The 17679-nt window shown below is 36.8% G+C and overlaps 1 protein-coding gene across 1 annotated transcript; it reads right to left on the bottom strand.

The window, feature by feature from the left end:
- Window positions 1–215: 215 nt before the first annotated feature.
- Window positions 216–3242, bottom strand: LOC114387294 (zinc finger CCCH domain-containing protein 48-like). Its single transcript, XM_028347450.1, has 7 exons — window positions 2190–3242; window positions 1696–1881; window positions 1494–1595; window positions 1247–1396; window positions 943–1122; window positions 711–808; window positions 216–606 (listed from the first exon to the last, which is right to left on the bottom strand). Exons 1-7 carry the CDS (start codon window positions 2592–2594, stop codon window positions 462–464), a joined length of 1266 nt encoding a protein of 421 aa, XP_028203251.1. The 5' UTR covers window positions 2595–3242; the 3' UTR covers window positions 216–461.
- Between the last annotated feature and the right edge of the window lie 14437 nt (window positions 3243–17679).

The following is a 17679-nucleotide window of genomic DNA, read 5'->3' as shown; positions in this document are numbered from 1 at the left end:
CCAGACAGATGGAGATTATGATGAAGGCTCAGGTGTAGATGATGACACCCACGCCCCCACACTCCTCCAAAATATATGTATTGAATTACAATAACAGTAATGCCAAAATAATTGAATTACAATAACGATTTTTAACAAGTAAGAAAAACTATATTTTGGGTCGAACTTATATTTGGACTCCAAATATGTATTCTTTGATAATGATGGAAACAATTTGAAAACAGACTTCATTACAAACCATGTTACTTACAATAGTAATATATTTATCAAAGCAGGAGAAGATTACATCTGCTGGGAAGAATATAAAAGAATGAAATTGGTATTTCTATAAAATTGTCAATTTCTATACAATTGTTTTTACAGTGAATTTACGGCTCAGACAAATAAATTCATCCTTATCACCATCTGCTTCAAGAGGAAATAGATGGGATAATACAACTCCAACGTTGAAAGGAAACATGTCAAGAGGATGCCACCTTGGGTACCTCCAACCATTTCCACACCATCAGCAAACCACTCTCATCTCCAGTGAAGAAGAGGCCACCAGGACCTAACTCAATCAATGCCACATCTTTCTTGGCAAATAAACGTCCCCTCTCTGAAAATCTGTTGAAAAAACATCATCAGAGGATGCAACAAAAAAATAAGAAATATTACCATGACGGAGGTACAGTAAGAAAAAGAAACGTGAATAATTTAGATTTACTTACGATGGCAATTCATACATGTGAACTGAATTGTCTCTGCACGAGGAAAATAATATTGGCTTTCCCTCTGCATCAGGCATCCCAAAAAGTGAAACAACACCCTGTAATATAAAAAAATCATCAACTTAGGAGATTGACCAACTCGTCAGCAATATAAGAAATATCAGCTTGACTTCTTACACATGAAAATAAAACCAAATGATATTTCAACACATAAGATTAAGTCAACGCTTACATTTTCTTCGGTGTGTGTATATATCACTTCCAAAGATCCTGCTTCAATGCAAGCCCAGACTTTAATTGTGCGGTCAGATGAACTTGACAACAGATATTGATCCCAACAGATAAGGGATGTGACTGCGTCAGTATGATCATTTAGTGTCATTGTACACTGTAATGTATCCATGTCCCAGACCTGAAGAAGACAAAATAACAACATCCGGTCGTTATAGGACAGTTCAAAGAAAATTACATATCCTTTTCTCAGAAAAAATTCTCATGTTAATAAAGAAAAATAGAATCCTCAACAACAGACATACCTTTATGCTTTGGTCCATGGACCCGGAGTACAGCATCTTGCATCCAACCGCCAGACAAACCACTGCTTTAGTGTGGCCAGTGAGTGACGCAACCAGTTCAAAAGGAGAATCGGCTTTAGAGCTTCCTCTCCAAGCAAAAATGACACCATCCTGAAATTTTAAATAAAACAAATTTTAACTCACCGCAGAAAAAAAGAATTCGGTTAGGGGAATATCATTGGACAATATTAATAACATGGTTAGTTACCTCTGCACCAGCAAAGAGTGTATTGTTGCCAACAGTCATGGCACGGACTCGGCCTTTGGGTCCATCAAGAGTAAACTCTAACATGGTCTGGATATTCCAAGCCTTCACAACAACCACAGCCACATAATCAGTTTGCATGTACTACTCCTATGATTAGACATTATCATACATCAAAACAAAACAATGACAGATAAGAGCTTACCTTGACAGCATTTTGCAGACCAACAAAAATCCATGACCCCTCACTGATCAAAGAGGTAACCTCAGCACCAAGATTGATGACTTTAGCACATTGACCAGTATGGCAGTCCCATATCCTAACTGTCCCATCAGTGCTGCCAGAATAAAGTTTGTCGGATCCAACAGGAAGTGCGATGCCAGTGATAACCTGTTGTCAAAAGCTTTAATTTAACTACTACAAAAAATATTAACATGATGCGGAGGCTCACAAATTCTAGCATTTCCTAGGAAACTAGAGAAGAGAATGCTTTTTCAAAAAACACTTATTCCGTTATTCTAGCATATAGTTACATTATAAAACTCTATGACTGTAATCAATAATTGTTAAAACATTAGTCAATTATTAAGTCAGATATCAATTTTGATTTAATCATTATGCTAAAAATGAACTATGAAAGAACTTTAAATATAATTTTGGTGTGTTAAATACTAAATGGAGGTTCAAGAGTCAAGTACCTTCTTATGTTCTTGAAGTTTCGTTACTGTGGAAAACCCATCACCACGAAACCATGAATGCAGATACAGGCATTGTTCACCATGTACACAATTGTTGTTGATCCAGTATTTACATATCCTTGGTGATGATTTCTTGAAAGCCTTAGCAACCCTTGTTGCATCTCCTCTATCTCCATTATCTCCAAGCAATGCTTTCTTTGAACCATATTTCGGGGTATTCTCAGAGGAGGAATGGGGCTTTTTTCCGTAGCTATATGCAGTATTGCCATAACCACAAGCAGCAGGTGGAGATGGTGTCTCTATGTGCAAAAATCTGCATGGATTTCTGTTACATTTTCCAGCTCTCCTATAAGAGCATGTTGTTCTACCAATGCGCTCAGTTCTTCGTGCAAACTTTGTATCCATGATATTCTAAAAAACAAACATGGCATTGTAATGACATCCCAGATCAGGTACTGTATCCTATCAATAAAATTCTCCATGGCTCATGCTTTCAGTCATTAACTCAATGATTGAATCCCAGCCATAGACTTAATTCTTCATCCAAAACCCAAAACCTTTTGGCTCCCAAATTTTCCATTCCCAAAATAACAATCGTAAAGCAAGTGATGAACAGCAACAAAACTATGTTGATCGAGGAAGATCAACAACATCAATATCAAAACCCATTGAAGACTTGGATCAAAGACCAATAATTTAACCCTGATCAGCAACGTCAATAGAGACTCTCCCAAAACCCCAAATTATGGTATCGCCGATCCTTATGAAAACTACGATAATAAATAAATTGAAAGGAACCCTAAACGCGAAACCCTATATTTGCATCGTGGAAGCGCAGAAAACTTCACTGAGATAAATGAAGTTGGATAGAACATAGATTCTCGCAGATCATCCATCACAAACCCTAAAAGAAGTATTAGATTTTCGCGTTCGGAGAAACAAACCTGAGTGGTAGAAACGTAGCAAAAGCTTCAGAATTCAACTCTCTTGATTTGTTGGAACGATTGTTGAGAGAAAGAACAGAGAGAAAGAACAGAGAGCAAAATAAGGCTTCTATTTTCTTAATCAATCGTTGGTGTATGTTGCCAATGTTGTGTGCTTATTTATAGTTTCTCTGTTAGCTTGTAAAGCACGCAACAATAAGATGAGATATAGGATTTTTTTTTTGTTTTTTTTTTATAAAAAGACATTTGCAGTCATATAAGGAAAAATTAAGGCTTAAAAAAAGATAGTTATTTTCTTTCAAAAAAATAATTATTTCTGAAATTTAATATTTTGAAGATAGTTTGAATTTACTTATGAAAATATTTGTTGAGTTTCAATTTATAAAATTATTTCTAGTGTGTGAAGTTACCTTTTGTTTGGATTAAAAATTTTAAAATTCTAGGGATTTTGGAATGTCTAGAATTTAACTTGTTTTGATTTTAATTTCTTTTATTTTTTAAATGCTTTGTTTAGATAAATCAATTCATACTTCTTCAATTTTAAATTCTTTGTTTTGATAACGCAATTTAATTTTCTCCATATGCAAAATTTCAATTTTATATTTTAAATAGATGAAATTTTAATATTAAACTTTATAGAAAACAAACACAATCTAATTTTGAAATATTAATTAAAAAATATTTTTCAATTTTTAATAATTTAAAAATACAAAATATTTATAATTTTAACTATGGTTGTTTTGTCTGACCACAATCGGTGATGCTTTAAAATTGACATCAACCAAGACTATTTTTTGACTAATATCAACTGGGATTTTTTTGTCAAAGTATGCCGGAAATATTTGTCTGTTAGGCAAGTGACCTCAGATATCTTAAGAAGTGAGATTGAATTAAGATATCAAAAACTATTTCCCTAATTAAAATTTTAACTCTCCATTTTAAAATTCTCAATGTACCCTTATTATGAATTACTTAACAAGACAATTTAAAATAAACTTCTTTATTGCAAAAGACAAAAAAACAATAAATAAAAGAAGTTTAAGGGAAGAGAAAGTGCAAACTCAGTTAGTTTATACTGGTTCGGCCACGCCTTGTGTCAACGTCCAGTCTCCAAGCAACCCGCTTGAGATTTCAACTATCTTATAAAATTCCTTTTACAATGTCTGAACCATACAAGGACAACTCTTCCTTTGTGTTCAGATAACCTTACAACAAGAGACCCTTGGTCTCTTAATCAATTCTCGTGAATAAGAAAAGGAAGAAGAAGAATTATCTCTTTTAAGAGAAAAATGATATAATGAAGATCACTCAATGATTCCTTATTGAATTTGCAAGTGTTTTGGCCAAGGAATGTTTTAGAGGATAAGACAATTTTGTTTTTGAGAGGATGAGACTCTTTGTGTAGAAAAACTCTAAGGAAATTCGTGTCCCAAGTCACCTATTTATAGGCCTTTGAAAGCTATTAAAAAAACTCTTGAACAGATGTGACTCTTGAGAGTTATTTTCGAAAATTCCTCCTGGTAATCGATTACAAGCATTGTGTAATCGATTACAGGCTTTAAATTTTGAATTCAAATTTTTAATAGCTGTTATAAACAGTTTCAACTGCTGGTAATTGATTAAAAGAATTGTGTAATCGATTACATGCTTTCAAAAATATTTAAAAACATTTCAGAAAGCGTTTTGGCCACTGATAATCGATTACATCCTCTGGTAATCGATTACCAGAGAGTAAATACCATATTTTAAAATTTCAAACAAGCATCCTTTGGCCAAATCTTTGCATCATCAATTAGTGAAAGCTTTCTAAGACTCTTAAGGACTAACTTCAACATTTATATTGGATTTCTTGGAGTCTTGTCTTGGATCAACCATAAGAAGCGCGTTTCTTTGGCATCATCAAAACTTCATGATATATTTGCTTATACAATCTCCTCCTTTTTGATGATGACAATATCCTGAAATCAAGATAAACTACATACAATTGATAATGCGTTCACACAACCCTTACTCCCCCTAACTTTTGGAATTTATGCCTAAGTTTATAAATCTTACCCTTGTTCTCTCCCCCTTTGGCAACATCAAAAAGCCAAAAATGGTTAATGAAAAAAACTAAGTAAATATCTAAACAAAGCACAAGTCATTCATAAACTAAATCAATCCAGAGAATAATCCACACAAGTCTTAATTAACCAATTCAAAGTCTAGAAATAATCAAACACAAAGTCTAGAAATATCCAACACAATGGTAAAAGTCCAAGAGAACCATAACTAAAGCAACAAAAAGCCAAAATACACAACTGAAATAAATAACTACTTAAGATAGTAGAGATAACTAAGGGTTGGCTGGTGGATCGAAGCAACGCCTAATGAAGCTCATATCGTCCTCAAGTCGAGTAATCCTCGTATCCATCCCATCGAAGTGAGCATCCATGGCATCCAGGGGAGTATCCATAGCATCAAATCGGTCACCCACAAAAGCTCGAAGACTGTGGAGTTCAGAGAGAACATCGTTCAGAAGTGAAGAGGAATCAACCCTTTGCGGTGGAGGAGAAAGAGTACGTTCGTCAGGGATTGGCTGAGGTAAGTCATGTTTTCGAACCCACTGACCATCATCATCCTTACGATAACCAAACAAGATAACCGCACCAGCACCAATAGCAAAAGACCTTTTTCCTTGAACAAATGGTTCATCTTCCAAAGGAATTTTGAAATGATGAAGAAAAAGGGTGACGAGGTGAGGATAAGAGAGAGGTGCATTGGCCCGTAATGCCTTATGCATCCGGTACCGAAGCAAGTGAGCCCAGTCGATCTGACGACTGGTAAGAAAAGCCCACATAAGAATCAAATCCTCCTCGAAGGCTTGAGCAAGGTTAGAAGAACGGAAAAGTAAAATACGAACAATAATATAGTGCATGATGCGACAATCAAAGGTTAATGACCCAACAAGTAATTTGCCGGTCATATCAGCCTGGTCATTGCAGACCATACACCGAGCATCATGACTAGAATAATCAAACTTCCAGTCATCAACAATGGTGCCCTCAAAAGGAACACCTTCACTGGGTAATTTTGTCAATGAAAAGAACAAAGATTGATCAATAAACCAGCTGACACTTCGGTAGGGGGAGATCGGAGTGGTGGTCGCTGGTAAGAAGGTTGCTAAGTAGCAACATCATCCATATTTTGATGCACACGATCCACGCTCGTCTCCTTGCAGCGGCTGGGTGAAATCTTGCCCCGGTATGCATAGTAGTTGTGCGATAGTCTCCTCCTCTGGTTGTGCTTGCACAGTTGGTCACCCTCCAATATCAGGGGGTGGCCCAAGAACTGATAAAAGTAAACAACTAGCCCCTCACCCGGGAGCGCAACCCTCAATTAAGCATTAAGGGCAGAGGACCTTGAGTTCTCTGAAGGCGCAGATGTGGAGCCCTCTAAAAGCGAGGACGTGTAGTCCTCTGAAGGCGAGGACGTGTAGTCCTCTGAAGGTGAGGGTGTGTAGTCCTCTGAAGGTGAGGACGTGTAGCCCCCTGAAGGCGAGGGCGTGTAGCCCCCTGAAGGCGAGGGCGTGTAGCCCTATGAAGGCGAGGATGTGTAGTCCTCTGAAGGCGAGGGCGTGTAGCCCTTTGAAGGTGAAGATGTGTAGTCCTCTAAAGGCGATGGTGTGTAGTCCTCTGAAGGTGAGGACGTGTAGCCCCCTGAAGGCGAGGGCGTGTAGCCCTATGAAGGCGAGGACATGTAGTCCTCTGAAGGTGAGGATGTGTAGCCCCCTGAAGGCGAGGGCGTGTAGCCCTATGAAGGCGAGGACGTGTAGTCCTCTGAAGGCGAGGACGTTTAGCCCTTTGAAGGCGAAGAGGTGTAGTCCTCTGAAGGTGAGGGCGTGTAGCCCTCTGAAGGGGAGGACGTGTAGTCCTCTGAAGGTGAGGATGTGTAGTCCTCTGAAGGCGAGGACATGTAGTCCTCTGAAGGTGAGGACGTGTAGTCCTCTGAAGGTGAGGACATGAAGTCCTCTAAAGGCAAGGGACCTGTAGTCCTTTGAAGGCGAGGACCTGTAGCCCTCTGAAGGGGAGGACGTGTACTCCTCTGAAGGTGAGGACGTGTAGTCCTCTGAAGGCAAGGGCGTGTAGCCCTTTGAAGGAGAGGGCATGCAGCCCTCTGAAGGCAATGACGTGTAACTCTCTGAAGGGGAGGATGTACAGCCCTCTGAAGGCGAGGACGTGTAGCCCTCTGAAGGCGAGGACGTGTAGTCCTCTAAAGGCGAGGATGTACAATCCTCTGAAGACGAGGACGTGCAATCCCATGAAGGCGAGGACATGCAGTCCTCTGAAGGCGAGGGCGTGTAGCCCTCTAAAGGTGAGGGCATGCAGCCCAGAAACTGATAAAACCTGCGGTCACAAAATGGGGGGAAAACCTGCTTGTTCTAGGCTTGCAGAAAATGGGGGTCTCCCGTATCCGCGGTTAGATGATTTATTTGGTTGAGGCCAGATGGGGGAGTCGGGTCCACCCCAGAAACAGCGCTAATAGCGGCAACTGTAGTCGCATTGACCTCAATTATCTTCTTCATGCTCATCATGGCCTTCATCATTGTGGCCATCTCTTCTTTCATGGCCTCCATGTCGGCCTTCAACCCTATTGCACCTCGTCTACTTCAGCCATTACTCCAGCTCTAGCATGCGTTCAGTAAGGGTATCATAAAGTGCGTTTTTCCCTTATGATAACAATGATTAAAGTTTGGTTTTCTTGGAAAGAATGCAATGAGCAATGCAACCAATGAAAAGCACGGATGTATGCGAATGATGCATTGTTTGAGCTTTATTGTGACTTTCTTTGTTTTGCAGAGGAAAATGCAAGGATCATGCATGAGCGAACATGAAAATAGAAGGTGTACAAAAAACATGTTAGATGCAGATGCATGGTGAATAAATGACTTATGCAAAATGCAATGCATGAAATGATAAGAGACAAATGCAGGAACGATACGTCCATTACGATGCCATGAAGAGATGCTTATGTAGAAGCAAGCTTCATGATGATGAACCAAACAATTTTGATGATGCCAAAAGCCCAAATGATTAATTCAAGACTTCAAGATCAAGCATCAAGAATCCAATCCAAGATTCAAGAGAAGAAATCAAGAAGCAACAAGTCAAGACTTCATATAGGATAAGTATTAAAATATGTTTTTTCAAAAATCAAATAGCACAGTTTTGTTTTACAAAAGAATTTTCTCAAATTTTCTAAAATACCAGAGTGATTACACTCTGGTAATCGATTACCAGTTGGCAGTAATCGATTACCAATGACCAGATTGGTTTTCAAAATATTTTCAAATGTTTTACAACGTTCCAAAATGATTTTCAAATAGTGTAATCGATTACACTATATTAGTAATCGATTCCAAGTGAATCTGAACGTTGAAATTCAAATCCAATTGTGAAGAGTCACAATTTTTCATAAAATACATTTTGCAATCGATTACACCTTTGTGGTAATCGATTACCAGTGAACAGTTTTGAAGAAAAAGTTAAGAGTTATAACCCTTAACATGGTTTTCTCTAAAGTCACAACTCTTCCAATGGTTTCTTTGACTAGACATGAAGAGTCTATAAAAGCATGACTTTAGCACACATTTAACATATGTATGATATTCTTCCAAACAATTATTTTTCACAATCTATCTCTAACCATTGCCCATTGCTTTTTCTTTGCCAAAAAGCTTTCTAAACTTCATTTTTTCTGCTAGTGGAAATTTTGTCGAAAACAAGAGTGTGCTACTTTTAACCGCCTAAGAATTCTTTGTCTTAACACATTGGAGCGTACATCCTTTGTGGTACAAGTAGAGCGTACATTTACTTGGGTTGTGATATTGAGAACAAGAGAGGGTACATCTCTTGTGGATCAGTTCAAGTGGAGTGTACATCCACTTTGTTGTTCAAAGAGAACAAGGGAGGGTACATCCCTTGTGGATCTTTGCTTGTAAAGTATTTTACAAGGTTATTGCAAATCTCAAGAATCGATGTACCCACCATAGTAGATGCAAGTACAAGCACAACAACAGAAAAACCTATAGATAAATGGACTGAAGAGGATAGAAGAAGATTCCAATATAATCTTAAAGCCAAAAACATAATCACTTCTGCCCTAGGAATAAATGAATATTTTAAAGTGTCAAACTGTTCAAATGCAAAGGAGATGTGGGATACTCTCCAACTTACACATGAAGGCACCACTGATGTGAAAAGATCTAGAGTCAATACCCTTACACATGAATATGAATTATTTAGGATGAACACTAATGAGAACATCCAAAGCATGCAGAAAAGATTCACACACATAGCCAATCACCTTGCCTCCTTAGGAAAAACCTTTCCTAATAAAGTTTTGAGATGCTTAAGTAGGGAATGGTAGCCCAAGGTAACTGCCATTTCTGAAATTAAAGATCTTTCTTCTATGTCTCTTGCCACTCTTTTTGGCAAACTGCAGGAACATAAAAATGGAACTTCAACGTCTCAACCAAAATGAAGAGACCGACAAAAGGAAAAAAAAGCATAGCACTCAAAGCCTCCTCCTCAATGCAAGAAGAAGAAGAAGAAGAAGAAGAAGAAGAAGAAGAAGAAGAAGAATCTGATGATGAAGAAGACTTCTCACTCTTTGTGAAGAAGTTTCAGAAATTCATCAAAAATAGAATGTAAAAGCAAAGCTTCATGATGAATCAAGAGTGATTCAAAGATGTTTTGATGATAACAAAAGATGATGACAAAGGTGATGACAAAAAGCTCAATGGTCAATCAAAGAATGAGTTCAAGATATTCAAGATAGAATCAAGAAGACTTCAAGATTCAAGAGGAAAGTTGAAGAACACTTCAAGACTCAAGAGGAAAAGTTGAAGAACACTTCAAGATTTAAGAGGAAAGTTGAATTCAAGAATCAAGATTCATGGATCAAGCTTCAAGAATCAAGATCAAGATTCAAGACTCAAGATTCAAGAATCAAGAGAAGACTTAATCAAGATAAGTATGAAATGGTTTTTTTCAAAAACGGAGTAGCACATGGATTTTTCTCAAAACAAGTTTACCAAAGAGTTTTTACTCTCTGGTAATTGATTACCAGATTGTTGTAATCAATTACTAGTAGCAAAATGAATTTGAAAAAGTTTTCAAATGAATTTACAACGTTCCAATTGATTTCAAAAAAGTTGTAATCGATTACAATGTTTTGGTAATCGATTACTAGTGCCTTTGAACGTTGAAATTCAAATTCAAATGTGAAGAGTCACATCCTTTCACATAAAAGCTTTGTGTAATCGACTACACTGATTTGGTAATCGATTACCAGTGATTATTTCTGAATAAATCAAAAGATGTAACTCTTCAAATGGATTTTGACTTTTTCAAATTGGTTTTAAGTTTTTCTAAAAGTCATAACTCTTCTAAATGGTTCTCTTGACCAGACATGAAGAGTCTATAAAAGCAAGGCTTTGTTTTGCATTTTCAATCAATCTTTCTATCAATCCAATCAATTCATTACAATCCTTTACAAGCCTTGAATCTTTGTGAACTTCATCTTCTTCTTTGTGCCAAAAGCTTTCCAAAGTTTTCTGGTTTTCTAAACCTTGAAAACTTGTGCTATTCATTCTTTTCATCTCTTCTCCCTTTGCCAAAAAGAATTGGCCAAGGACTAACCGCCTAAATTCTTTTTGTGTCTCTCTTCTCCCTTTCCCAAAAGAACAAAGGACTAACCGTCTGAATTCTTTTGTGTCTCCTTTCTCCTTTGTCAAAGAATTCAAAATGACACAGTCTGAGAATTCTTTTGATTCTTCCCATTCCCTTATACAAAAGTGTTCAAAGGACTAACCGCCTGAGAATTCTTTTGTATCCCCATTCACAAAGTATCAAAGGTTTAACCGCCTGAGATCTTTGTCTTAACACATTGGAGGGTACATCCTTTGTGGTACAAGTAGAGGGTACATCTACTTGGGTTGTTGAGTGAGAACAAGAGAGGGTATATCTCTTGTGGATCAGTTCTAGTGGAGGGTACATCCACGAGGTTCAAAGAGAACAAGGGAGGGTACATCCCTTGTGGATCTTTGCTTGTAAAATGATTTTTACAAGGTTGAAAGAAATCTCAAGGACCACAGGTCGCTTGGGGACTGGATGTAGGCACGGGTTATTGCCGAACCAGTATAAAAACTTTTGTGTGTTTGTCTCCTTCTTCCTTACTGTTTTACTTTCCGCTGTGCATTTTAATTTCTGCTTTTACTTTTGGTTAAGTTTATCTTCTACTCTTTATTCACTTAACAACATAGTAAAAGCCTTAGAAGAGTAATTTTTTAATTAGTAAATGTTTAGGAATAATTAATTCAACCCCCCCTTCTTAATTATTCTGAGACCACTCGATCCAACATAGAAGAATGGAGAGACGCCATAACTTTGACAATGGGAAGAGATCTCAAGAAGGTTCCCCAACACTTAAATGCTATAAGTGTAATCGACCCGGTCACATACATAAAGGCACACTGCCCCACAAATGAATCATGGCCAGAGAAGAAAAGTCATGAAGAAAGAAGATCCAAGAAGGCATATATTGCTTGGGATGACAATGACTCATCCGATGGTTCGGAGAAGGAGATCAACCTTCTATCCAAGGACTATGAGATTGATGAGAACATCTCTCAAGAAGATTAAGCAAAAAGCAAAAGTCTGACTTCCATCTTTGAAGATCTAAGCACTTAAATCATGAAAAAGGTAACATCAAAATCATTCTCTTTTAAATTAAGTTGGTTGAAACTTTCCTTTCAATTAACTTGTTTATATGATGACTAACAAAATTTTATTTGTTTGTCTTAATTGATTGCTATTATAAGTATGTGCTTATATGTTTGATTGAGTTATTTTCTTTCTCGAAGCATGAAGTTTATTATTAAAACAAATACTTGGTAGTGCCTATGATTCTTGCATGATTTTTAGTATGATATGTGAATTACTTGCTTAAAAGTTATTCATAAAGCTTTTTCAAAAATCTATTATGTAATATATATATATATATATATATATATATATATATATATATATATATATATATATATATATTTTCGTATAAGAGTTTTTAGATATAAAGTATTTTGACCCCCTTTCAAATCTGTTCACCCTATGAATTCATTCAACACTTAGTTCTCCTAAAATGCTCTCTGGTAATCGATCACCACAATGTGTAATCGATTATAACAAGGCACACTAAGTGTAATCGATTACAAAAAAATGTAATCAATTACAACACGTCCCTGATGCTTATAAATTCAAATTTAAGAATTCACGAAACTGCAACTTCGTCTTTCTCGCGAAACCCTTATTCCCAAATTTTCTTTCTGCCATAACTAACTCATTTCTTATCCAAATCACGTCCCACAAAGCCCAAAATTCATCTTTTTTCATTCTCTTTCATTTCAACTGATTGAAATTTCGAATAAGTCTCTCAAATGGAAGAACCATCAAAGAAGTGCAAATGTTCTTCGAGTAGAAGCCAACGACACTCTAAGGCTCAGGATACTCCAATTCCTTCCTCCATTTCCTCCTCCTCATTGTTCTCATCGGAAGAACAACGTACACGATACACTAACCTCTTCTCCTCTCGTTCTATCATTGACCCTAAGTTCATAGATATGGATTTCTTTTCTGATGAGAGTTTCAAATGCATTCAAGCATTTCATAACTCAAATCTCATTCCCTTTATGTCTTTAAAACTGCCTGTGTATTCTGAATTGGTAAAAGCCTTTTATTCTAACCATGAAATTCAAGAAAGTACCTTGATTTCTAAGGTCTATGGGATAAAGATGGTCATTGACCAATCCCTCTTTTATGATTTGACCCAATTGTCTAGTGACGGTGTACCATTTGAAGGTGCACTGGATGATGATTGGAAGTTTGATTTTCTGTGCATGATGCCCGTCGGTTGGTTTGCACCAACCAAGCGGATATGATCGGAAGGCTGTTTGCCGGTTCATTGGTTCCTGAAAGCTGCATCCTCCATTATCTAATTGTCTGTATCTTACTCCCCAGATCTTCAAACCTTGCACATGTTTCTGAAGAAGATCTAATAGTAATGTGGGCCTTTCATACCGGCTGACAAATTGATTGGGCACATCTAGTCTGGTATCGCATGCTTAAGGCATTGCGATTAAATGCTCCTTTGCCCTATCCTCACTTAGTTACTTTGTTCCATCAACATTTTAACACCCCTATTGATTCTGAACCTTATGTTCCAATCAAGAGATCTTTCTTGATCGGTGCTGTTGTGGTTTCCTCCTTTGGTTACCGCAAAGAGCGTGATGGCTCTTTGGTAAAAAATGGTGCTCAACCAAATGATGATGAAAGACACTAACCGGTTGAAGGAGACTCTTCTCTCCTTCAGAGTATTTTGGACAGGTTTGATGGACTTCAAACCTATGTTGGTGAGAGGTTTGACTCCTTGGAACGTCAAGTGGACACACGATTCGAGGAGATGAACTCAAGGATTGCAAAGGTTGAAGAAGATGTCACCATCATTCGTGATTGGCTTGATTTACCTCCACCACCACCATCAGTTTAGACATTACTATTATTATTAGTATTTTGATTTCTAGCCGTGTATTTGGCTATGTTTTGAAACACTTATTAGTATGTTACTTTCTAATTTAGTTGTTTTAATTAAGTTATCTTGGATGACTCTCTAAATTATCTGACATTATAGTTTATGAATGAATTATTATCATACTTGCTTAGTTTATGTATGCATTATTGTCTTCCTTGCTTGGATGATTATGGATGAATGTATGATTTTATGTCTCTATACGCACTTTGGCTTTTTGTTGATGCCAAAGGCGAAGAGAAAGTTGGGATTAAATCAAGAACTCATATAATTAAATAACTTAATTTCAAGTAAAGCTTAAACTCAAAAACAAAGGGGGAGAATTATGTGAGTGATCGATTAGAAGATAGAGCTTGCATGTGTTTCTTGATTTCAGGTTTGTCATCATCAAAAAGGGAGAGATTGTAGAAGCAAGTTTCATGATGATGAACCAAGCAATTTTGATGATGCCAAAAGCCCAAGTGATTGATTCAAGACTTCAAGATCAAGCATCAAGAATCCAATCCAAGATTCAAGATTCAAGAAAAGAAATCAGGAAGCAACAAGTCAAGACTTCATATAGGATAAGTATTAAAAGATTTTTTCAAAAACCAAATAGCACAGTTTTGTTTTACAAAAGAATTTTCTCAAATTTTCTAAGTTACCAGAGTGATTACTCTCTAGCAATCGATTACCAGTGACCAGTTTGGTTTTCAAATGATTTATAACGTTCGAAAATGATTTTCAAATAGTGTAATCGATTACACTATATTAGTAATCGATTACAAGTGAATCTGAACGTTGGAATTCAAATCCAATTGTGAAGAGTCACAACTTTTCATAAAACACATTGTGTAATCAATTACACCTTTGTGGTAATCGATTACCGGTGAACAGTTTTGAAGAAAAAGTTAAGAGTTATAACTCTTAACATGGTTTTCTCTAAAGTCACAACTTTTCCAATGGTTTCTTTGACCAGACATGAAGAGTCTATAAAAGCATGACTTTTGCATACGTTTAACATATGTATGATATTCTTCCAAGCAATTCTTTTTCACAATCTTTCTCTAACCATTGCCATTGCTTTTTCTTTGCCAAAAAGCTTTCTAAACTTTGTTTCAAAACTTTTTTTTTCTGCAAGTGGAAATTCTGTAGAAAACAAAAGTGTGCTATCTTTTCTTCCTTCTCCCTCTTGCCAAAAGATTCAAAGGACTAACCGCCAGAGAATTCTTTTGATTCTCCCTTCTCCCTCTTGACAAAAGATTCAAAGGAGTAGCCGCTTGAGAATTCTTTTGATTCTTCCCTTTCCCTTTAAACAAAAGATTTCAAAGGACTAACCGCCTGAGATATCTTTTGTTTCCCTTTACAAAGATTCAAGGGACTAACAGCCTAAGAATTCTTTGTCTTAACACATTGGAGCGTACATCCTTTGTGGTACAAGTAGAGCGTACATCTACTTGGGTTGTGATACTGAGAACAAGAGAGGGTACATCTCTTGTGGATCAGTTCAAGTGGAGCGTACATCCACTGGGTTGTTCAAAGAGAACAATGGACGGTACATCCCTTGTGGATCTTTGCTTGTAAAGGATTTTACAAGGTTATTAGAAATCTCAAGAATCAGTGGTTGCTTGGGGACTGGACGTAGGCACGGGTTGTTGCCGAACCAGTATAAATCTTGTGTTTGGTTTCTTCTTTCCTACACTCTTTAATTTCCGTTATGTACTTTTTATTTCCGCTTTACTTTTGTCTAAGTTATTGTTTCTGTTCTTTACTTTATCATAACTTAGTAGTAAAGCCTAATTGAATCTAGTAATATTAAGAAGGATAAATTTTAATTAGTCAAGACACATTAATCATTAATTCAACTCCCCTTTCTTAATTATTCTGAGGCCACTCGATCCAACATTAACGATCTCTTGTTTTTTTAAAGGAGAGAAACGTTAAGGCGTTGGACCATTAACGATCTCTTGGGATGGTCGACAAAAGCGGGGCTTTTGCTCTTACGTATCCTCAATTGCGATGAGGAACTCAGACCTATGTAGTTCTTGCAAAAGCGGTAATGTTATGGGTTGATTTTATACTTTTGAACGGGGCTTTTGCTCCTACGTATCCTCAATTGCGATTGATTTTTTTGATTACATTATTCAAAGATATTTTGATTATTTTATTATTATTTTTTTCAAGATATTTTGATTATTTTATTATATTTTTTTTCAAGATATTTTGATTATTTTTTTATTATTTTGCATTTTTTTATTTAACCGAGGTTACAACATGAACGATCGGCTGGATTTTATTTTAACGGTGATTAAACGAGATTACAACACAAATGATCGGTTGAAATTCATTTTATTAGGCGAGATAGCGGCTTAAACGATCGGTTAAAGCTCGTTAAAAACGGAAGAAAAGAAAATCGAAAGTGAACGAGATGAAGATGAAAGCAAACAAAATAAGAAATGAATTGAAAGTCTCAGATTCGAACACTTATCAGTTGAAGACCGAAGAACGAACGAAGAACGGTGAAGAACGACGGAAAATCTTCATGGATTTGCTCACGAAAACGTCTTAGAAGTGTTACGGAAGCACCTCGGTTTGGATTTTCTTCATGGAAACACATTTTTTTTTCACCCAAAACTGCTGAAATGCTTAGCATAGAGGTCAGGGACCCTTGAAACTCAACCTCCTCCCCCTATTTATAGGAGAAATGGGGAGGTGCTTGCCGCCCAGAGGCTTCTTGAGGAAGATTTCTGAGCGCACTCAATTACTAAGTTCACCCCCCTTTTCGTACTTTACAGAAAAGTTATGGAAGCCTTATAGAAGCATTTTGGACTTGATTTTCCTCTTTTTTCTCTTCCCTTTCACCAATATTAAGTGAAATATGCTAACCCAAGGTTTTTGGAAATTTTACGGAAGCATTACGGATGCCCCTGATGCCCCAAACGCCATTGTTTAAATAAACGGAGGTGGTTGCCGCCAAGAGGCTTCTTGAGAAAGATTTCTGAATGCACCCCATAATTTATAAGTTCACCCCCCTTCTAGAATGTTCTGGATGAAGTTTCTTGAGTGCACCCCTATGTTTGATAAGTTCACCCCCCACTTTTGTGTTTTTGGCTGTTTTCTTTCCGAAAGGTCCCGAAACTTTACGGATCTCATGGCAATGGGTATTAAACATTTTGAAGTGGTCAAACAGATGTCACATGCCGACAAAAAATGCTCCCCAGAGGAAACTAGTGTATGACAACACCCTAGCTAACATCGGCTGAAAAATAATCCTGCCCAATATTGGCTAAAAAATAACTTTGGCTAATGTTGGCTGGAAAACGTAGTTGACGTTGGCTGAAAAGTTAGCCATGACCGATGTCAGTAGAAAAAATCTAGTCAACATCGGGTAAAAAAGCATTTGTCGACATCAACTGAAAAAACCTGGATGACAACGGCCAAAAAAATCCTTGGCCGACGTCAGCAAAAAATTCCCATGAATGACGTCAGTGAGAAAATAACCCTAACCAACATCATCTAAAAAAAATCTTAGTCGATATCGGCAAAAAATAGCTTAGGTTGACATGATACAAAAAAAGTCTGACCGAAAAATCCTCTGCCAACGTCAGTGAAAAATAACTTATGTTGTTGTCGACCGTAAAAAATTTGGTCACCCGTAGTTGCGAGTGTTGAGCGAGAATCAGTCGCGAGCAAGAACGTCGTGAGTTAGAGTGAGCATCTCCGAAAAAAGAATTTCAAATTCTATAATTTTTTAGAGAATTTAAAATCTCACTGTTTTAGTCAATCAAATTGATTCATACCTAAAATTAAATCTCATTTCAAATATTCTATCCAAACAAGACATTTTATCATGAATTCTTTAAAATTCTTTGAAAAAATGAATTCTCCTGTTGAATTGCTCCATGCAAACACACTACTGAATTTATAATTCATGTTATTTTCTT

The sequence above is a fragment of the Glycine soja genome, chromosome 15, assembly GCF_004193775.1.
Source record: "Glycine soja cultivar W05 chromosome 15, ASM419377v2, whole genome shotgun sequence".
In the NCBI taxonomy this organism is placed as follows: Eukaryota; Viridiplantae; Streptophyta; class Magnoliopsida; order Fabales; family Fabaceae; genus Glycine; species Glycine soja.
This window is presented reverse-complemented; position numbering and strand designations above follow the sequence as displayed.

Excerpts from the sequence above, each read along its gene's own strand:
- LOC114387294 (XM_028347450.1), bottom strand. The coding sequence starts at position 2,594 with ATGGATACAAAGTTTGCACGAAGAACTGAGCGCATTGGTAGAACAACA. Across the intron at positions 1,596-1,695 it reads GTCTGCAAAATGCTGTCAAG|GCTTGGAATATCCAGACCAT; the intron begins GTAAGCTCTTAT and ends GTTGTTGTGAAG. Across the intron at positions 1,397-1,493 it reads CACTCTTTGCTGGTGCAGAG|GATGGTGTCATTTTTGCTTG; the intron begins GTAACTAACCAT and ends TTAAAATTTCAG.